The sequence below is a fragment of the Ovis canadensis genome, chromosome 14 (genome assembly GCF_042477335.2).
Source record: "Ovis canadensis isolate MfBH-ARS-UI-01 breed Bighorn chromosome 14, ARS-UI_OviCan_v2, whole genome shotgun sequence".
Classification (NCBI taxonomy): Eukaryota; Metazoa; Chordata; class Mammalia; order Artiodactyla; family Bovidae; genus Ovis; species Ovis canadensis.
The window spans coordinates 49,619,731-49,641,623 of NC_091258.1; the positions used below are offsets into that span (position 1 = coordinate 49,619,731).

The following is a 21,893-nucleotide window of genomic DNA, read 5'->3' on the forward strand; positions in this document are numbered from 1 at the left end:
GTGTCAAGGGTACTTCAGAAATCAGAAATTATGATAAAGGACTCAAAAAGTCATGCCTCTATGTCTTACGGTATTGAGCCAACAGTTCAAGTCTTATCTTATATGTGACATCTTATGTCTATTGATACAGTCACAACAGGTATAAATTTGGAAAACAGAATCTTGACATTTTAGAACTAATAGAGATCTTAGGGATAATATAGTTCAAACTCCAAATGAGAAAACTGTGACTAGAAATCTTCTTTTAAATGATGAACCTTTAGGAAACTATGGATAGCCATGGACTTCAAAAGCCTGTTGCAGCCTGTTCATCGGATGTCAGCTGTCCAAATTAGAGGCCTGTGCTTAGGAAGGTATAACTAGCCCTCCCAACCAGGTTCAAGATTCGCCATTCCCACCACAAACTGATAAGGGGTGTCAAACATCTTAATAGATGATCACACTTCAGCTGAATTCACTATGATTCCCTGTGGGAAATATACTTACAGTTAGTGATTTCCATATAGGATATTCCTCTTCTCTTTACCTCTTCTACTTTTAAGTTCTTCCTATCTGGCATGGTGGAATCTAATTCTACCATGGTGTAATTAGAGTTGTGTAATTAGAGTACACCACTAATAGTGTCCTAATTGTGGATGTGAACTCTCACGCTAGCGTTTAATTATGCCATGGAATAGCCTTACTTCTGAGTATATTTCCATTTGCAGCTCTAATTGCCCAAGTGTGGCACATAAATCTGGCACATCCTTTATCCAAGTTCTTTTTAAAAAGTAAAACACAAAAAAGTAGTTTCCCTGGTGATCCAGTGGTTAAGAATCCACCTTGCAATGCAAGGGACACAGGTTCAATTCCTGGTTCAGGAAGATCCCACATGCCAGGGACCAACTAAGCCTGTGTGCCACAATTACTGAGCCAGCACTCTAGAGCCTGCGAACTATGGCTGCTGAAGCCCGAGCTGTCTTTTGCCCATGCTCTGCAATAAGAGAAGCCACCGAAATGAGAAGCCCGAGCACCACAGGACGGGTAGCCCCCACTCGCCACAACCAGAGAAAGTTTTCCTTCTCAAAGAAGCAAAGACCCAGCGCAGCCAAAAAATTAATGAATGAATCTTTTTTAAAAAAGTAGAATATCACGTTCAAATTTGTTTACTTTGCACGTTTGCGTATTAAAGCCTCTCTGTATAGCAGTGATAATCAATGTCCTTTCTCCACAGACCGTGGACCTGCACTCCTGTCCGAAGCCGGTTGTATTTGTGTTGCACACATTCTTGTCGGCCAAAGTCACTCGCATGGGGCTGCTTGTATGAGCAGCAAAAAAAAAAATCAGTTAAAGAGCCTTGAATGTCATAAGAAGTATTTACACCTCAAAAAAAACAAAAAAAAGCACAAAAAGAAAGCTCTTTGCTCTCTCCTCCAGCACAGTGCCTTGACAAGGACCTGCAAATCACTGCTGAACTGTAACCGTGTTTAAAGAAGAGCTCGCCGTTTACAAGCTACCTTGGCCGGAAATTCTAGGACTCTAATAAGCTCCAAAATGAATCTGTTACTTTATTGTCTAGTCTCCGAATGTGGATTTTAAGTAATTAGGTTTATTTCCCTGTTAAGAAGGGTGGCTCATTCTTTTTCACTTTGGGCATAATCAAACATCTAAGCGTTATCTTCTTCTCCTCCTTCCAGTAGAATTTGTTTCAGGCTTAGCCTTGACCACTTGCTTAGAACAGCCATCTATGCACAGGTGCCAGTTTGCAGCAGCCTGGGCTTCGTGGTCACTCCGTGTAGGTTAGACATTTGGTTGGAATTTACTGTCCTCATTTACTCCTCCTACCCTCGGAAGTCCTTGAATTGCATCACGAAAGGGTTCTTCACATGTTCTGGCTCTCCCTGTATCCCACTCTGACCATCATGTCCCACCACATCACTGGCTTTGTCACACCTAAGTGCTCACTTTAGGACTTAGAACTTAGGAGATTTGATTTGCCTTGCTTTCCACTCCCTTTCTAGTAGTGACCAACTTGAAGAGCAAGTTGGTAACCACTGCTCTGAAAGCAAAGTTTTGCTTGTTTTAGGATTTTGATTTTTCTCTTTGGTAGGAGCCAGGGGATAAGATTTCTTTTAAAAGAAAATCCTCATTTTAGCTGAAGCCATTTTTTTATTGCTGACCAAATGTGCCTTTGGTGAGGGTTAATGGAGCTTTATTAGTCACTGTTTGAATAACTGGATATCACTGCCATTCCAGGGAAGTCATCTATTCTAATTTTGAGGAACAGTCTTCGAGGTGGGTTTCCTTAATATGGTATCTTTTCCAACTGGTAGATCTTTTGAAGCAAGATAAATCCTGTAGAGCCAACTTGTTTAGAGTACACATCAGTGAAGCCAGCACACCTTCCGCACAAACATCATGTCGCATCGCTTTGAGCTGGGTGAGCCCGGGCAGGATCCAAGCCCAGGCCCTCTCCCTCCCGGGCAGCAGAGTGGCATCCGTCAGCACTGCTCACTCAGAGCTGGCTCAGTGATGCCTCCTGCAGTGGGCAGGGCAATGAGACCGTGGAACAGCTACCTGGGCTTCACTCAGCATCACCAGATGTCATCAGAAGATCACAGCAGCAGCGAAAGTGCTGGTTCTGCAGTACTGGAGAATCGCATTCAGCTGCTTTTTCCTAATTATGAAGGAGGTATATATCTGAAACCATTTACAACAGTATAATAGCTATATAAAATGTCAGGGTTAGTACAGTCCCCAGATCGAAAAGAAAAGATAACATTGACTTGTCTGTCCTCTGCGCTCTCTGCAGAAGGGTCTAGGAATAGTTCTCATTTACTAGAGTCATCAGGAATGCCATAGAGGATGTGTGTACTGTGGAGGGTGTTGGAGGATAGCAATCCAAAGATAGGAAAGAAGGAAAAAAACCACCCACAAATGTACTATTTGCAAAGAGCCATTTGGTTTGAGTGCATACAGACCTATAGGCAGGAGGACATAGAGCAGACCAATGAGCAGAGACGGTTCAAATTAGACTTTGTAAACTCATTGTCTTCCCTCGCCCCATAAGTCAGTTCTCTCAGCTCCAGTCCTCAAAATGTTCTACTTAAAACTGGAAATTAAAATCTAGGCTAGAGTATAACTTTTAAGAGCTTTTCTTATGTTTTGAAATTTCATAAATCTAAGTTTGTTTCCACCTGGGATATGTTGCAAGTCAGAGAAGAAAGAAAATACCTTGAAGATCCAGCTAAGATTTCCGGAAACAGAATGTCAACACACAAAGTGAGCTTAGATGCTTTTTGCAGTGAGAGTATTACAATACAATAATCTGAGAAGTTGAACAATACAGTCATATACTTCATAGCAAAGCCATTTGGTGAGGTTTTCTGTGTTAGTATGAAAGGCTAATAAGACACTGAGAATTTTTTCTGGGGGAACTTCTGAGCCACACTGCTCATTCTTTATATGAAAAAGATCTGTTAAAGAGGTGTGCTTTAAATGTGGGCAGGAGAGGTAAGGCATTGTGTGCATTTCGGCTCATTTTGCTCAAGCTTTAACTGTCATAGCACCAAGATCCCTAGGGTTTCTTAACATCTTTTGAGTCTTGATGCGAAATGAAAGTATATAAGGGGTTTCCTATGACCACAAGCACCCCCAAGAGCAAGAGCCCTTCAGCTGCTTGTTTAACAAATGTCAGCAGCTTTCCAATCATGGGTGACCAGGTTGTTCTTCAAGTAAGTTTGTTTGTGGGACTCTCATACCACAGATGAAGTGCTTTTTATGAATGAGACAGCCTTGGTAAATAGGTATTTTGTATCAAGATGCCAAAATGTGGCAAATTATCTTCAAATAGTAACTGCAGATGGGCAGTTTTGGTATTTCACCTCTTTTCTAGAACAGCTGACTTTTCATTTCTCTTTCATTTTGAACTAGGAAGACTGTTGAGGATGTGGTGGGCTTCCCTGTGTCAAGTGGAAGGGAGCCGCAGAGTAGCATCCCCTCATTCTGATGGACCCGTCCTGTGTCCTCGGGACCCACCTGAGGGTGTAGACGTTTTCTCCACATTCCACACAGATGCCTACAAGCAGCCAGCTGGGGTGTGAGCTTTCCTCCTCCTCATTCTCTAAAACTTCTCCCCTCCCTCTCCAAAAAAAAAAAAAAAAAGGAAGAAAGGCTCAATTATACTTTTTCTGGAAAATACAAGTCCTCTCCTCAAGTCTTCAAACAAACCTTTCCTGGAAATTAGTATCTCATATTTTATATGAAGAATAATGTATGTTTATACAGTATTTATTAGGTAGTCATAACTGTAAACTCACCTACATAGAAAAGTTTCAGATTAAATATTGGGACATGTACAGGAATCAAAAATATTACTTTGAAGGTCATTTGCCTATTTTAAAGCCATGTTTTAGCACCTTTTAGGCGAGGTGAAGTCTGATAGTGCCTATTCCTGTCATCTGTACTCTCACAAAGTTATTGAAAATTATTGCATGCAGGAGAGATCCAAGTGTTTATTTCCTATATTTTTGTAAGTGGAAAAATCTCTCTGACCAACAAATGATTAAAGTTGTTACCGATTATTCTCTTAATTTATCATCCTAACAGAATGGCAACAAAGCTTTTTTCAGCCGATTACATGCACTTAGCTAATAAACCAAAATTTACTCTTTAAAAAAAATGTAAGCTGTGTGGAATCTGGACAAGACTACATTTCACTGTAAATGGTTTTGATGGATAAAAGTGTGTCCACTTTTGCGAAAAGGTTATAATGGATTGTTTTTAATTTTGAGAGAACCTCCAGTCTTCTTGTTTAATTTATATCCATATTTTTAAATTCAAATTATCTTGTAAGCTGCTATGCAAAATCTATTAAAAACCCTACCTACTTAAAAAGTTATAAACATTTTTGAAGTTTTCAGGGAAGACCTGTAGACTTAAGCACTTTCTCTGCTTTTTTTTTTTGCTTATATCTTAGACACGCTGAATTATGTTCTTATTATTTTCACTGGTTATAAGCTATTGATTGTACATAATATTTAAACCATCCAAATAGCCAGCATACATTTCCGTGTCACCGCCATCCACTATTGATGCCGTGAATGAAATGGCTGGTTAGAAAGCCAAAGGTCATTATTTTTTTCCCCCAATATCCAATGAAGAAGTAAAATGCCAGATCTCTTTCGTCTCAAAGCACACTGAGATCTGCATATCTGTGTAAGGAAGAGAGACTGATCTGGGATTCTGCTTAAACTTTAAGTTGTGTTTGATTATAGTGATATTCATTTGTTTTACTGATGTCTATCAGATATATTACATGCCAAGTGGTACTACATCCTATTGGAAATATCTTTCATTTAAATTTGAATTCTTATTATGGCTTTTTTTTTCTCCATTAGATCAAAGTAGAGGAGTCTGCCATTTTCTACCATTCTATGTTCCTATTTTAATTACGTGGTGATCTAGAATTATTTTGTTATGCATACTGTCTTTAAAAACTGACAGCAGCAGTCTTCCCACCCGCGCCTACCTTTTTAAGCTCTATGTTTCACTGTGCTGGGCATGGAGACACTCATTAAATGTGTGATGACAGACAATTCTAAAATAATTATGCTGTATATCAGGATTATGTGTTTTTGAGCAGTATAGCTACTTCTATGGTATAATGATATTAAGTGAAATTTATTTTACACTAGTAATAGACTACATAGGTGGTTGATTTGAAACCCTTTCCCTAAAGCATACACACACAAACATACTTCTAGCAGATCAGTAATTTCCAGTTAAGGTACAATTAATAGACACATAGAACACATCTGTCTCTTTAACACTAGCTAAACTGCCAACTGGAAGAATGGTTGTTATGTATTAACTTTAAAAAATATCTTAACAAGATGTCTTCTTTTATAAACTTGAGCTGAATTTCTTGTCACCTCTGTTCTTACTTTCCACTTTAGCTGACTGAACCAAAGCTTATTCTGGTTTTAAAAGTAAATCTACCCTTGATGTAATGCATAAATATACCATTTATTGCTTGCTCTCCAATGAACATTTGATTGCATTCAACAAAAGTCTACCATATGACCTGTAATATTTGAATTGCCACAAAATAGATTGGTTGAAACTAAAAAGATGTAACAGAGAAATGATACTTCATTTTATTGTAAAATTAGGTATTCTGGTATATTTCTAACGTCTGAGTCCTGGAAGTACTTTGCTCAGTTTAATAATAATCCTACCTCCATGCCATTGATACAAATGCAGAAGTTTTGAGTCCCTCTTTAGCCTAGTCCCATATAGACCCTTGGAGCCTGATTATCACCTCTTCCAAGGTGACAGCAGTCCCTAATGAGTAGACAAAAGGTTCTTTGGGGCCCTAGAGAAATTTTTGAAATGACAAGTCTAGTTAATTATATATTAATTCATGGATTCTTTCATCTAATAAGCATTTATTCATGTGCAGTTCTTCACAGGCACTCTGAAGGGTCCAAAAGAAAATTCCTGCCCTCAAGCAACACCTCATCCATTATTTCTCAGTCATACCATGCCATCTATTCATCAACCACCTCATATTTTTACCAAAGTAAACCTCCAGTTCTGCTCACCTGGCAAACTGGAAAGTGTTTAAAAGGATGCTCAGTCATTGGTCCATGCCAGCATGAAAGAACTCCAAGCACACTTAAGAAGGTTGGTCTTTTCATCATGCATCTTTTTTTTTTTTTAATGCAAAATCAGACTTAAGTTTGGGAAGGAGAATAGTGTAGAATATTCTTAGTAGGGCAAATCACAACTAAAAGTAAGCTCTATTGCCCTAAGTGGATCAATGAGAAAGTCTTTTTAAAGAAATACTTAGCTATCAACAGAAGAGATCAATGTATATTTTATCTACTCCCCTTTGTAGATTCTGCTGATCCAATCATTTCCACACAGCCTTTAAACATCTCATTTGCTCAGACTCCTTACATGTGGTAGATAGGCTGTTGCTTCATCTGATAAATCAAAATAATGAAGATATTTAAAACTTAGCAAAATTTCACTTACTCTAGAACACTTGGGCATTCAAACTCAGTAAAAAGGGCACCTTACAAAAATAAGGGAGGTTGCATGAGTTTTTCCATTTTTTCCTTCAATATCAGTCCCTTTCTATCCAGCCTGCTTCCCATCCGTCACTAGAGGCAGCCTTTCGGCCACAGCCTTTGTCATGCCCAGAGGTGCTGAGATGTCAGTGACTGGAATGGCATAGGGAACACAGTCTCCTGGGCTCCTTCTCCATGGTTTACAGTGTTCTGTAGTTGTGCACAGAATTTAGGTCATGCCTTTAATGTCTTGGTCTTTACTTTATACCACCCCCTTTGACAATCAGGTGCTAATGATTCTATTGGAACCAGCATGTATTGTGTAAATGTCTGTTCTGTGCAGGTTGGAAGAAGTGCTTTCCTTTTATCTCAGTCCTGTTCAGGCGGGTGTCAGTTACATTTTCTCACCTCTTGTTTTGTGAATTAATAGAAGTTAGAGGAAAAATGACTTAAACTACAAGTTTGGGGTTTGGCACAGTCATCAATCTTGATGACACTCTTCATACTTTAACCAAATCTTCTCTATCAAAAGAACCAATTTCCAATTGTTTTTCTCTTGTTTGGACTCCAGTGTTATGTTTTACAGTCTGGGTAACACTGTAACACTGATGGGTTCGGCATGATATGACCTGGGTACCCAAAGAATCTGTTTCCTTTGTGGTACCAGACCCAAGGTCTTTTAGAAACTAATGTGGCAAAACACCACCTATAAAGGCCTGTTTTGGCTGATCTGTGCAAACTCTGATTATACCCTCTTGTGTATTTTGTCCCACACAACTCTCGTTTTTTAAGTATTAAGACCTAAAAAGCTAAGATAACACTTCTACAAGGAGTTAAAAGTATGTGATATTCTGATTTTTTCCTTCCTTTTGGAATCCTGTATTTAAACAAGACGTCTTTTTAAGTATTGTTTAAAATTTAGGTCTCAAGTCTTCTGGCATTACCAGACTACCAAATCAAAACCCATGGTGTAAAACAGGGCAGTATTTGTGTTCTTAATAATGAAAAAGCTTTATGTGTACTCTGTAAGTATAACGCATAGACAACACTTTCCCTTGAGTTGCACATCAACATAGAGCATTGTACATTACAATGAAGTTTGTAACTTAAGGGTATTATATATATAAATACATATATACCTTTGTAACCTTTATACTGTAAATAAAAGAATTGCTTTTAGACTTGTTTTTTCACACTTTCTAACATTAAAATCGTTTCAAACTTACAGGAAAGTTTTAAGAACAGTACAAAGGGGCTTCCCTGGTGGCTCAGTGATAAAGAATCCACCTGCAATGCAGGAGACACAGGTTCGATCCCTGACCCGGGAAGATCCCACATGCCAGTGCACCACAGCTGCTGATCACGTGCTCTTGAGCCCATGCACCACAGCAACTGAAGCCCATGTGCCTAGAGCCTTGTTCTGCAACGAGAAAGCCACTGCAATGAGAAGCCCGCACCCCACAACATGAGAAAGCCCAAGTGCAGCAATGAAGCCCCAGCGCAGCCAAAAATAAGTAAATCTTTTAAAAAAAGCACAAGGAACTCCTGCCTCCCCATCACCTGCATTTCCCAATTGTTAACATTTTGCCACATTTGTTGCATTACCCTGTCGTCTTTTTCTGACATGATGCTCATCACCCTTAAATTCTCCAGTGTGTACTTTGCAAACACAAGGACACTCTCCTGTACTGCCACCCTGCAGCCCTCCCAATCAGGAAGTCAACTTTGGTTCAGCACTGCCACCCATCTACAGACCCCCGTTTAATAGTGCCACTCTTCCCAGCAATGAGTGTCTCCATTTCCTTCCTGGCACAGGATCCTATCCAGTATCACATGTGTTTCGTTGTCACATCTTAAAGCCTCTTCTGATGCCATTTTTAACTAGATTTAGGGCAACTCCAAACTCTTAAAAACTTAGTTTTAGTTCTACCACTGACCATCTGTGTGACAAGAACTTAATCACTGGATCAATCTGAGCTTTATCATACATTCAGTCGCACAGAGGAAAGTGAGGTGAGAGTTTCTCAGGGATCTTGCTAGGAGAGCAGTGTTCCATTTATTTTGGCATCAGTCACTTTGTGTGATATCTCAGTATAATTTTGCCCTGGCCTTACCTCTCCAAAATGTTACTAACCTAAACCTTGTTTTTATTCCTCCTCCCCCACACTGTTCTTGCTTTCAACCAAGAAGCTCCTTAACAAATTGCTCAGAACCCATTCCTTGGCGTGAGCCAGTCTGATTTTATGAAGTCGTATGGGCTAAGCAGAGTTGACTTACTGGTCCAAGCTTGGGTTTACAACAAATGTCACACTCTCAGCGTCATCAGAACCCAATAGAGTAAAGTGCTGTGTGAGAAAGAACAAATTATGCAGCCACTGTAGAGGACAGTGTGAAGGTTCCTTAAAAAAAAAAAAAATAGATTTACCATATGATCCAGCAATCCCACTCCTGGGCATATAGCCAGAAAAGATGAAAACTCTGATTTGAAAAGATGTGCACCCCAATATTCATAGCAGCACTATTCACAATAACCAAATCATGGAATCAACCTAAATGGCTGTTGACAGAGGAATGGATAAAGAAGATGAGGTACATATATACAACAGAATGCTACTCATCCATAAAAAAGCATGACATAGTGCCATTTGCAGTCAAATGGAGGAACCTGATGGACCTAGAGATGATCATGTACCTTCCAGGTGACTCAATAGTAAAGAATCCACCTACAATGCTGAAAACGAGGGTTTGATCCCTGGGTCGGGAAGATCCCCTGGAGGAGGAAATGTCAACCCACTCCAGTATTCTTGCCAGGAAAATCCCACGGACAGAGAAGCCCAGAGGGCTACAGTCCATGAGGCCACAAAAGAGTCAAACACAACTTATAGACTATACAACAACAACGACAGAGGTAATCATACAAAGTGAAGTCAGAAAGAGAAAGACAGATACACTACTTATAAGTGGAATCTCAAATGGTACAAGTGAATGTATTTACAAGACAGAAATAGTCATAGACATGGAAAACAAACTTACTAAAGCAGGAAAGGGGGATGGATGATAAATTAGGAATTTGGGATTAACAGATACACAAATTATCACCTCTATACATTTATAGAGTTGCCACCCTTTATTACCTTTGTTCACTTGAAATGATTTCAAACCGCCCTTACTCTCCTCAAACCACAGGCCTTCCACTTTCTCTCCCTCTATCAGCAGATTCTCTTTTCTTCTAATTCACCAAGAAAACAGAAGCCATCCGAAGGTACTCTCCTTACATCTTGTTATCTTCTGCCCAGCCGAAGTAGGCATCTATCTTCTCCGCTTCCACTTTACTGTCTGCAGCCAATCCACCCATCTAGGCTTTGGTCCCATTCCCATTGGCTAGCTTTCTTTACTGGATTCTTCCTATTGGTTTTTAAACACGCTGCACTTCTGTTAATAACCAATCTGCTATGCTTAAGATCTCCTGGGTAGAGCCTCCAGCTTTGGAGACCTAAGAAAATAACTTTCCTAGGGAGAAAAGTAATATAAAGGAAAACAGAACTGGCTTTAGACAGAGCCACTGGCATCTTAATAACAGTAACCAGGGTCTAAGACCCCATGTGGGGTACACTGTTTACATTAGCTCGCTCATTCATTTCCTCCAAAAGGCAGACAAGGCAGATACTAATTGTTATTATTAGTATAACTTATTAAACATCAGGAACCCAAAGCTCTGAGAAGTCAGGCTTATTGTGAGAGGAAAAACCTGCCCAATAGATGATTTATTTCAAGTGGGATGCAGGACTTGATTTCATTCCAGTAAAATTCCGGCCCCGCCCCCTGGGGGGACCCAGTCTCGCCCCGCCCCCGACACGCCCCTTTGCTCACGCCCGGGTCCCACAGCCTCGGCTGAGAGCTGCGGCCTGCAGTGCCGGCCGTGGCCGCCGGGGGGCAGCCGCACGGCTCTGGCCCGACCGCTCTGGGCCGCGCTCCTCGCTCGCCCTCGGACTCCGCTCCGGCTGCGAGCGGCCGCCCTCCCCGCGCCCATCGCTGACCCATCGGGCTCTCCGCGCCGGACCAGCTCCTCGGCTCCCGGGGCAGGACCGAGGCCGCAAGCAGCGCCGCGGGGTGTGGGGCAGCCCCAGGAGATGAAATGACAACGTCAACCCTCCAGGTACCTCGGCGCGGCCCAGCCTGGCTTACGGAGGCCGAAGGAGGCGCGGCGGGGCCTGCGGCCGGGCGGGCGGCCTCCTCCTAGCCGCGGCCTCGCGCCCCGGCCCGGTCGCTCTGTGCCCGTTTCTCTTTTCTCGCGCTCTGAACCATGGGTCGCTTCGCGTTTAGAATGCCTGGCCCGCTAGACCGGGCCGAGCCCCGAGGTCGCTGTGTGTAGCTGGCTTGGGGATCAGCCTCACCCGGGCCTCACAAGAGACGTCCGGTAAGCTCGGGCCCGCGGTCGGGCTGCTGGATCTCCCTTCTTCTCCTCCTGCCTCCCTTCGAACAGGCCCCCGTTCCTTCCCCGGTCTCCAATTTCCTCTTCTCGGCCTAAGACCCTTCATTCATTCCTTGGATCGCGTCGGGTGGTGCTGGGGTGGCGCCACCTGGATGCATGACTGACCCGTCCTCCAGGTGCTGCTGGTCCTAGCTGGGCAGGGAAACAGGAGCGCGCTCTTGTCTCAGACCTGAGTTTGAATCTCAGTTCTGCCCCTCACTAGCATGTGACCTTGGGCTCGTTAGCTGATCTTGGAGTCTCGGGTTCCCTGTCAGTGAAATGGGGTGATGCCCTGTAGGGTTGTTGTGATAGTGGCTCTAGATCGAGTGATTCAGGTGAGGCATTAACACAATGTCAGCAACATATTAAGTGCTCATTAAGTGGTGACAGGTACAGTGCTTCGGGGAGTTGGGCAAGAGGTCGAGGAAGAAGAGGCATTTGGGTCGGTAGTCAAAGAATGGGGGGATGGCAGATACCAGCAGGGATAGTTACTCCAGGTGGAGAGAAAGAGGGGAACAGAGGCATGGAATACAGTGGGTACTAGGCCTGGAATTTGCTGGTGTCCAGAGCCAAACCTTACCAGCTACCAGTGGAAGCTGTTATCACAGGGATGGACCAACGTGGCTTGCAGATCTCACCTTCCTAGGGCTTATGAGCTAAGAATGCCTTTTCCTTTTTTTTTTTAAAGGAAAGCTTTATTAAGATATAACTCACACACCATACAATTCACTCATTTAAAGTGTACAGTTCAAAGCTTTTAGTATATTCAGAGGCTTCCCTGATAGCTCAGTTGGTAAAGAATCCCCCTGCAATGCAGGAGACCCCAGTTTGATTCCTGGGTTGGGAAGATCCTCTGGAGAAGGGATAGGCTACCCACTCCAGTATCCTTGGGCTTCCCTTGTGGCTCAGCTGGTAAAGAATCCGCCCACAATGCGGGAGACCTGGGTTTGATCCCTGGGTTGGGAAGATTCCCTGGAGAAGGGAAAGACTACCCACTCCAGTATTCTGGCCTGGAGAATTCCATGGAATGGACTGTATAGTCCGTAGAGTCACAAAGAACTGGACATGACTGAGTGACTTTCCCAGAGTTGTGCAGTCATCGCCACAATCACTTTTAGAACACTTTCATCACTCCAGAAAGAAATGCTGCCTCCTTGAGCAGTCACACTTCTCCAGCCCCCAACTGTCTATTTCTCTCAACCCTAGGCAACCACTAATCCATTCTCTGTCCCTAAGCATTTGTCTCATCTGGGCATTTCATATAAATGGAAGTATATATCATAACATGTGATCTTGTGTGATGGGTTCTTTCATTTTTGAAAAGAAAAATTATTTCATTTTATTTTTTGGCTGTCCTGGGTCTTCATTGCTGTGTGGGTTTTTCTCTAGTTGCAGAGAGCAGGTGCTACTCTCTGGGCACAGGCTTCTCCTCGTGGTGGTTTCTGTTGCTGCAAAGCACAGGCTCTCGGGTGCGAGGGCTTCAGCGGCTATGGCTCCCAGGCTCTAGAGCACTGGCTCAGTAGTTGTGGTGCCCATCGCATGTGAGATCTTCCCTGATCAGGGGTCAAACCCCATGTCTCCTGCACTGGCAGGCGGGTTCCTTAACCACTGAGCCAGCAGGGAAGCCCCGGTTTTTACATTTTTTAGTGTCTGGAAAAAGGGATGTTTCATGATATGTGACAGTCATGAAATTGAAATTCCAGTGTCTGTGAAGTTTTATCGGAACCCATCCCTGCTCATTTCGTTTACGTATTGTCTCTGGTTGCCTTGGGGCTACAAAGGCAGAGTTGAGTGGTTGCAACAGAGATTATAGGGCAGGAGAGTCTAAAATATCCACATTCTGGTCCTTTATGGAAAGTTTACCATCTGTTAGCATGTCTTTGTTGCCCTTTTCTTTCATCCTTATCCTCTGCCACACCTGTTAGTAGAGATTGCACAGAGCTTACAGTTTTGTCGCCTTTCCCTCCTGTTAAGCTAAACTGTTTTGACTCTAAATTGCAACTCGCACCCCTTGTATGTGAAAAACTATGTATGGTTGCCGGAAGCGGTGAGTGTGCTCTGAGGTGCACTGAGGATCTTGGGGGGCAGGGGTGGGCCCACTTTGCCGCCTGAGAAGCAGAGCATTCCTATAGTATCTCTCTGAACCCCTCTTTCAAAAAAGACCCAAGCAAAGTGTGTAGAGTGGAAAAGGCCAAGGACCTGGAGGTGTGTTCTGGAGATGAGAAGCCGCCGGTGACAGGAACACCCCGTTTCATGTCTGTCTGAAGAGAGGCGTCGCGGAAGACAGTAAACACATGAAGTTTGTGTTTAAGCTGATCATCCGGGAAGGTTCAGGGCTCCCAGCCATTATCTGTTTGTAAGGAGTATAGGGAGCTAGAAAACAGTAGCTTTTCCTCATCTCTTCAAGCTGGTGAGATTGTGTGACATCAGCCTGGCCTGACCTGTCCCAGTCTGTTAGTTCTGTAGAACTCTCTGTGTCTTTCTGAGACTTCGTATTTTCAGATGAGAAAGGGCTGCACAAAGGCCCTGGGCCCTGCCAAGAGCTAGTCAGGAGGCTTATTGTTCGCTGTGTGGCCAGTGGTCTCTGCCTGCCTGCTGTCTAGTGCTGTCTCAGTTTGAAGAGGATAATTCTGGTGGTGCTTCCCAGCTTGGTGAAGCCATGGTTTCTAAAACTGGATGTGTAGGTGTGGGGCAGCTGCCTGAGAGATCCAGCAGGCTTTCAGTTCGGTCCAGAGCACAGGCCTGTGGGATTTAGCAGGTTCACAAAGACACTCTTGCAGAGTTCTTAGGAGGGTCTGGAAGCTCACTCCCCACCACTGGCAGCACATAGATGCCTTTGAGGTACATAGGCGCTTTTCTTCCTTGAGGTATCCATGTATTGAGTCACGTGGCTAGGCATCCCTTCCCTAGAAATCAACTTTAAGGAAACTGTCTTTTCTTTTGAGCCTAGAGAAGTGAGTTGGGCTAATACAAAACAGTAGAGATCCCTTTAAGATCCCTTTAAGTCCATATCATAAAACTGTCAGGTTGATGAAGGACTTTCCTAGCTGGCTGGGTCCTTTCTGGACCACAAGTTCAAGGGCAGTTTCTGGCCTCCATGCTGACCAGCGCAGCAATCAGTTGGTTTTGCTGTTTGCCCTGTTGCAGGCTCTCAGTCCAGCTCTATTTCTCTTTCCCCTGAAATTGCGAAACAGAAAGTGAACTCTCCTTTTGGGCCCTAACCTGATATACTTGATCAGGCTTCCTTCCGCATCACTGAGAAGGCAGTTGCTTTTAACTGTATGAGTGTATTGTGAAGCAGGACAGCTGTCTTTTAAAGCTTCCTTTCAAGGCCTTTGTAGTTGATGTTGGACAAGTAGGCCAACATAAAGGTCTGCAGCTGATGGATTCCCGGGCCTGGCAATATCTCTTATCAGTGTACTCCTGCTGCCCAGAACCCAGGGGCTTTCTGGATCTCGTGGGAAGCACTGGGTTGTGTGTTTTGCCTTTCCAGAAAGCCATTGATCTGGTGACAAAAGCCACAGAAGAGGATAAAGCCAAGAATTACGAGGAGGCGCTCCGGCTCTACCAGCATGCCGTGGAGTACTTCCTGCACGCTATCAAATGTGAGTCCCCCACAGGGCCCTCCCTAGCCTCAGAGCCCCGGTGAGAGGAGGGCGGGCACACGGAGCTCACAGGGGTCCCTCCGCGGTTCCCCTTCGGCAGATGAAGCACACAGTGACAAAGCCAAGGAGAGCATTCGAGCCAAGTGCATGCAGTACCTGGACCGGGCGGAGAAGCTGAAGGATTACTTACGAAACAAAGAGAAGCATGGCAAGAAGCCAGTCAAGGAGAATCAAAGCGAGAGTAAGGGGTGAGTACGGAGGAGTGGAGGACCCTCGGGGGCCGGCACCCCTGCGAGCAGGGTCCGTTTCCTGCGTTGCTGTCATCTTGGTGCTGTCCTTTGGGGAATTCTACTTGTAATAGAGATGATGCCTGCAGCTGCCTTCACCGAGCCCTTTTTTTTGCTTTTTTTTCACTTTTTTTTTTTTTCCCCACCAAGCCCTTTACAGGAAACATACATCCGTTGTCTCACTAGATCTGTATGGAAAAGCTGTGGGCAGGGCAGGGGGTCAGCCCTGGACTCTGCAGCCAGACTGTCAGGATCTAGCCTGGCTCTGCCGCTTCCTAGTCATGTGACCCTGTACAAGCGCCATGACCCTGCTGGGCCTGCAGGTTCCTCATCTGTAGGAGGAGGAAGGTAGTGGGACTTCCCTCCCAGTGTTGCCCTAAGGAGCAAATGAGATAATGCAGGAAAAGCCCGGAGAAGAGAGCTTGGAGCACAGTAGGGATCAAATAAGTGCCAGCTGTGTTATCAGAGGTTCTCATCTTCACGTGATGGACAGCGGCAAGCTCAGAGAGGTTCAGGGATGGCCGTGGTCATAGAGCTGTTACTTGATGGAGTCTGGACCCAGACCTGGGGCCTCTGTTTTGGACTCTACAGCCAGCGTTCCCTCCACAGCCTGTCACCTCACACCTGTGGTTTGAGCACAAAGGCCAATGATGTCCTGGAGGTGAAGGGAGGGTGCGCAGCCCAGAGCTGATGGAGTAGGAGAGAGAAGGGTGACTTGTCAGCTCTGCCCCCGACCCCCGAGGGGGGAGCTCTGCTCCTGGGTTGAGAGGACCCGCCCAGGGGCCTGGAAGGGTTCTGAGGATGACATGTGACTTGTGTCCAGATCGGGCTTAGCCCTGGAGACACAGCCACATCCTGTCCTGCTGGGAGTCCCTGTGAAAGGCCAGGGGCAGCTCCCAGTGCTTGCCCGGCTGCTCTTGAAGTCCAGCCAGAGCACAGGCCTTCTAGAGAGCGCATACATCTCAGTTCTCTGCCCTTCATGAAGAAGCGAGCGTTGGTGAGGAGAGTGTTTCCTGGAGGATCCAGAGGGGATTGCTGACGACGTGTAGCCCCGACATCCTTGGGGTGCCTTGTCTGCGGACCTCTCAACCACTGTCAAGAAAGGAAAGTGTCTGTTTAGCACCAGGCTGGCCGTCAGAGCCTGGCCTCACTCTCTGAGCCTCCTTGCTCGCTGCCTCTCACTCCAGCCTGTTGTCTTCTGTCTCCTTTCCCAGCAGCGATAGTGACAGTGAAGGGGATAATCCAGAGAAAAAGAAATTGCAAGAGCAGCTGATGGGTAAGCAGCCTGAGGCCCGTGGTGGTGGGAGGGGGCGAGGGTGGTGGTGGTGGGTGGTGGTGGGTGGTGGCAGGGACCCCCAGATGGGTCAGGCTCCAGGTCGAAGGCTCCGTCTTGGTCCTGCAGGTGCCGTCGTGATGGAGAAGCCCAACATCCGGTGGAATGATGTGGCTGGGCTGGAGGGAGCCAAGGAGGCCCTCAAAGAAGCTGTCATTTTGCCAATTAAATTCCCGCACTTGTTCACAGGTAAGAGTTAAGCCACTTTAGGCCTCAGTGCACAAAAGTCAGGCTTCTGAGAGCTCCAGCTCAGGGCCCCCGTGATGCAGACATCCCGGGGGTAGGTGGCAACTCGGCTCCCTTCGTCCCAGCAGGTGAGGTCCAGGGCCGGCTCACCGCGCTCACCTACTCCTTGGCTTCTTTCCACGTCAGAGACACTTTTGTGACTAGAACTTTGAATCGTTCCAGTGGTAGGCAGGGTCAGGAACCAGCGCCAGCCAGCGTCACTTTGCCGGGTCCCAGGGGTCAGGAGCCAGGGCCAGGACCAAGCTCTTGGCAGGTGATTTAGTTGCCTTGACTCTTCTGCTCCTACAGCAAAGTCGTCTCATAGAGCTTTTTATTCCCGGCCGTATTTTCCGTGACTCCAGCCCCTCTGCTTTTTCCTCTCCCTTTCCCCAGCCAGGAAGAAGCTCACTCAAGTTCATTCTTTCTCATAGGCAAGCGTACCCCTTGGCGGGGGATACTGCTCTTTGGACCGCCCGGCACAGGGAAATCCTACCTGGCCAAAGCAGTGGCAACGGAGGCCAACAACTCCACCTTCTTCTCTGTGTCCTCCTCAGACTTGATGTCTAAGTGGCTGGGGGAGAGCGAGAAGTGAGTCCACCCAGGCTCCGCTCCCACGGCGGCTGCCGTGGCTGCTCACGGTCCGGCTTCCCTGCCCTTGGACTCGCCTCCCAGAGGCGCCGGGAGAGGGGTGTCTTGTTAGCTTGTCAGGTGGGACACTGTCCTGACAGGGCCAGCCGAGACTGGAAGGTCACTGGGAGCCATGAGTACACATGAGGGGAAAGGAAAGGCACTCACAGTAACTGGGTTTCAGCTAAGTGTCCTCCGTTGGGGACTTTATACAGTTAACTTATTCCCTATACCGGCTCCCATTTTGCAGATGAGGAGTCTGAGGCTGAGAGGAAGGGAAGGGACTTGTCCTTGTCCAGAGCTAATGAGCAGGGCTGCTGGGATTCAAGACTGATGCTGAGGCTTGCTCTTCCTCCCAGTGCAGGGCTGCCCAAGGACTTGTTACTACTGCTTTTTCTGTCGACTCAGCCTCTCCAAGGGAAGGGTGAGAGGAGGGTGGTGCCAGGGGCCTGGGCTGGGCCGGGATCCCACCTGTGTCTCCCCTCACAGGTTAGTCAAGAACCTGTTCGAGCTGGCCCGGCAGCACAAGCCCTCCATCATCTTCATCGACGAGGTGGATTCGCTCTGCGGATCCCGCAACGAGAATGAGAGCGAGGCTGCCCGCAGGATCAAAACGGAGTTCCTAGTCCAGATGCAGGGTGCGTGCCAGTCCCGGGCCCCCTCCCCACTCCCTGCCCCACCTGAAGCCAGCCCTGGGCTTTGGTATTTAGCTGTAGCTGAATCTGACTGCTCTTACGGTGGAGGGACTAGCAGAGAAGCAGTTTTTAACTCCCTCTCATTGCGGCCTTGGCCGCCCGCCTCTCTGCCCCTCCCGAGGTGGGCAGGGCTGTGGGGCTTGTACCCCAGTAAGCCTTGCCAGGGCCCTGATGGGGGTACCCGGGGACAGCTCCAGTTCAGGACACAGAGCCCCCAAGGTCCTTCACCCCGGGTGCTGACTGAGCCTGGCAGGTGCTGAGCTGGTGTCTGTGTTTCCCTTTGTCCACAGGGGTGGGGAACAACAACGATGGGACTCTGGTGCTAGGTGCCACAAACATCCCGTGGGTGCTGGACTCAGCCATTAGACGGAGGTGAGTCTTCCCTGGAGGAGCCCAGGGCCGAGGTCTGTCTCCAGCCGTGGTCAGCCTGCAGCTGGCAGCAGGCATGTTAGCTGGACCCTGTTTCTCTGGCGGTTTCTCCGAGTCTGCAGAGCCCTTAGTGAGGCTGGCTTCTGGAGGGCCTCCGAGCCTCTCCGTTGAGACCGTCCCACCTTCCGCTTTCAAGTCCTGCCGTGTGCTTGGCTCTCTAGGTTTGAAAAGCGAATTTATATCCCATTGCCGGAGGAGGCTGCCCGTGCCCAGATGTTCCGATTGCATCTGGGGAGCACTCCTCACAACCTCACAGAGGCCAACATCCACGAGCTGGCCCGGAAGACAGAAGGCTACTCGGGCGCAGACATCAGTGTCATTGTGCGGGACTCCCTCATGCAGCCTGTGAGGAAAGTGCAGTCAGCAACACACTTCAAAAAGGTGAGCGGGCCCACAGGGAGCCGCTTAGAAAGTGTCACAGGAAAGGGGGTGTTGGCTCTCTGGCTGCTTGGGTGACTGCGCATCTTGGGAGCCGAGGTTAAGTGCCTTCAGGGGCAGGGCTGTACCTGCTCCACAACCCCCGCAATGCTGGCTTGAGGGCAACCACCTCAAATCGGGTGATGCCAGAGGACAGGGCGCCGTGACCACCACCCCCGCCACCTGTGCCAGCCCTGTGCTAATGCTTGTGGTGGGCCCTGCTGCGTGTCTGAAAGCGAGGGGCATAAAATGGCACACCACACAGAGGAAGTGCATGCGTGCGGTAGATGGCTGTCAGGGGCGCTGCGGACACTGCGGGCTCTGCTCTGCGTGTTGGGGAGACACCTGTGACCACAGCCGATGGAAACCCTTACCCGAGCCTCATTCCTAGTCTGGGAGACAGACAGCAAAGACTCCTTTCTTAAGGGTGATGGGGGAAACAGCCAGGGAGGGAGGTCTGATGTTCTGCGATTGGGAGGGGGTGTGGGTAGGTTGCACCCTTAATGGACGGGGCACCCTGGGTGAACTGAGTCAGGAATTGAAGGATGTAAGCGTTGAGCCCTGGAGATACTTGGGGAAATGTTGCCAACGGAGTAGGCAGCCTTTGGTTGGAAAAACACTTGACGTCACCACGTTCATGATGAGATTTGATGGAGTTGATGAGTTAAGGAAGCTTTCTAGGCCTTTGGGTCACAGATTACGGTTCTGGAGAACAACAACTGGAACAGCATGCTGATCGCAAACCTCTGAAATTGGATTTGGAGCCACCCAGACTCCCAGAGCCCAAGAGTTTGAAGGGGCCCATCAGTCAGATCAGACTGCTGACCTAGAAACCCAAGCCTTCGTCCACGTCACGCTGTCACCTTCTTCTCAGGGCTCAGAAACCCGAGGTGTCCCCAGATGCCAAGGGGCAGCCCCTCCAGCCAGTCAGGCTCCTGTTTGGTTTCAGGTCTGTGGCCCTTCCCGCACCAACCCTAGCATTATGATCGATGACCTCCTGACCCCATGCTCGCCGGGGGACCCAGGGGCCATGGAGATGACTTGGATGGACGTCCCTGGTGACAAACTCCTAGAGCCTGTGGTTTGCATGGTAAGTGGCTGGCTGGGAGAGAGGACTACAGAGAGCCCAGGAACCTGGGGGTTTCGGTCCAAGCATAAAAGCTGCTCCTCCCCTTCCATGTTCTGTGCTGTGTGGCTCCTCCTAGGCAGAATGGTCTTTGGGGCTCTGGAGCTGGCGCTCCTTATACCAGACTCAGTGGGGACCCAGGATGGAGGCCGTAGTGTTAGAATTGTATCTTCAACAGGAAGAGTAAAGGCCAGGTGAGGACTGCTTTTTTGGTCCCTTTGAGGTTGGCCTTCTTACCCAGAAGGAACCAGTAACTGTCTTTAACACTGTTGATTTGGTGTGGTTGCACAGGCAGCCACTCAGCTCACTGTTCCTGGCCTCTCCTTATCTCAGCCTTGCCAGTGGTCTTGCCTGTCCTGTGAGGCGGTGTCAGGCAAGATCACTGGGCCTGGTGTGGTGGGCGTGCACTTACAAAGAGCTTCTCACAGGAGTTGAGATAACAGGAACTTAAGATTCCCTCAACCGGAAGTAGGCCGTCTAGAAATGTCATGGGTTGCCCCAGGAGGCCTTCGGACAGAAGCCAGGCAGTGGGAGTTCTGCATCTGGGACTTGGGGGTGACCTCAGAGGCAGGGCTCTCCCACCCCTCTTCCCAGCCTGGGCTGTGTGGGGCTGAGACTCAGCTGGGCGTGGAGCCCAGCCCCCCTCACCTGCCTGCACCTCTCTTTGCAGTCGGACATGCTCCGGTCCTTGGCCACCACTCGGCCCACTGTGAATGCAGAAGACCTCCTGAAAGTGAAGAAGTTCTCAGAGGACTTTGGACAGGAGAGTTAAAAGCTTCTTCACTTGCCTGATGGTGAAGGTGGGAGGTTGATTGGGGTCAGTCCACGGTACTCCCCAGGTCAGTGGCCACACAGAGCTCCAGGGCTCGTCCCAAGGCCGCTGCAGCGAACCGCTGCTGACTGGCCGTCAGTGGGGGAGCAGGAAGGAAGGGCCTCCCCGCCGCGGAGGCGCAGAAGCACATACGGTACCCGGGGTGTACTGGCTCTTCCTGCTTCCTCCTCCTCCTCTTCTGGATGCTCACCATCTCCTCGTCCTGCCCCTTCCTATGGTGGTTTTTTCAGCCATTCTTTGTTCCCCTAAATTAATGCTGCTTGGATTTTTGACTTGTTTATAAATTTAAAACCTGCCCGAGGCATCGGGGAGTGGGAGCGGCCCCGGCCTTGGAGTTGGCGCAGCGGCCCTTCAGAATGGCTGCCCAGTGCCCCCCGCTGCCCCTCCCTTCCAGATCCAAGTATTGCTCCGAGTGAACAGAATGGCTATTGCCCGGGGTCCCCAGTCCAGACTCTGCCTCTATGGGCCACGAGTAGAGCCAAGGCATTCGCTTCCTCCGGGCCCTGTGTCCTCCCTGCAGGAGGAGGATGGTTTTTGTGAGCACAAAGCTGTGTAGATCAGACCGAGGGAATGCAGTCAGGCAGGTGTCACTGCTGCCTCTTTTTTAATCCCTCTGAATGTGAGAACACTGAGGCCAGCCACTGCCCCGGGTCCCTGTCCTGGAAGCGGGCTAATAAACCCTTTTCATTTCTTGAGCCACCTGAGAGTGCTCTCATCTTTGACTCCTGTCTGGGGGCTCCTTGTAGGCCACACTTGCTTCCCCTAGAAAGACCCTCTGGTCTCTGCTCTCT

At 47.7% G+C, this 21,893-nt stretch overlaps 2 protein-coding genes across 3 annotated transcripts in view; both read left to right on the forward strand.

Moving 5' to 3' along the window:
• Positions 1-4,660, forward strand: part of SNTB2 (syntrophin beta 2) — a 68,229-nt gene extending 63,569 nt beyond the window's left edge. The window contains exon 7 of the mRNA XM_069550222.1: positions 1,214-4,660. Coding sequence (XP_069406323.1) covers positions 1,214-1,306 — 93 coding nt within the window. The 3' untranslated portion in view covers positions 1,307-4,660. The remainder of the gene's footprint in view (positions 1-1,213) is intronic.
• Positions 4,661-10,906: 6,246 nt separating this feature from the next.
• Positions 10,907-21,801, forward strand: VPS4A (vacuolar protein sorting 4 homolog A). Of its 2 annotated transcripts, none has more exons than XM_069550223.1 (11): positions 10,907-11,211; positions 15,020-15,131; positions 15,232-15,379; positions 16,633-16,694; positions 16,821-16,940; positions 17,408-17,564; positions 18,093-18,241; positions 18,589-18,670; positions 18,889-19,108; positions 20,094-20,234; positions 20,941-21,801. In XM_069550223.1, exons 1-11 carry the CDS (start codon positions 11,191-11,193, stop codon positions 21,040-21,042), a joined length of 1,314 nt encoding a protein of 437 aa, XP_069406324.1. In that variant the 5' UTR covers positions 10,907-11,190; the 3' UTR covers positions 21,043-21,801. The 2 variants fall into 2 exon arrangements, with proteins under 2 accessions (XP_069406324.1, XP_069406325.1); XM_069550224.1 differs by having other exon boundaries at positions 10,965-11,211; positions 16,636-16,694.
• The last annotated feature ends 92 nt before the right edge of the window (positions 21,802-21,893 follow it).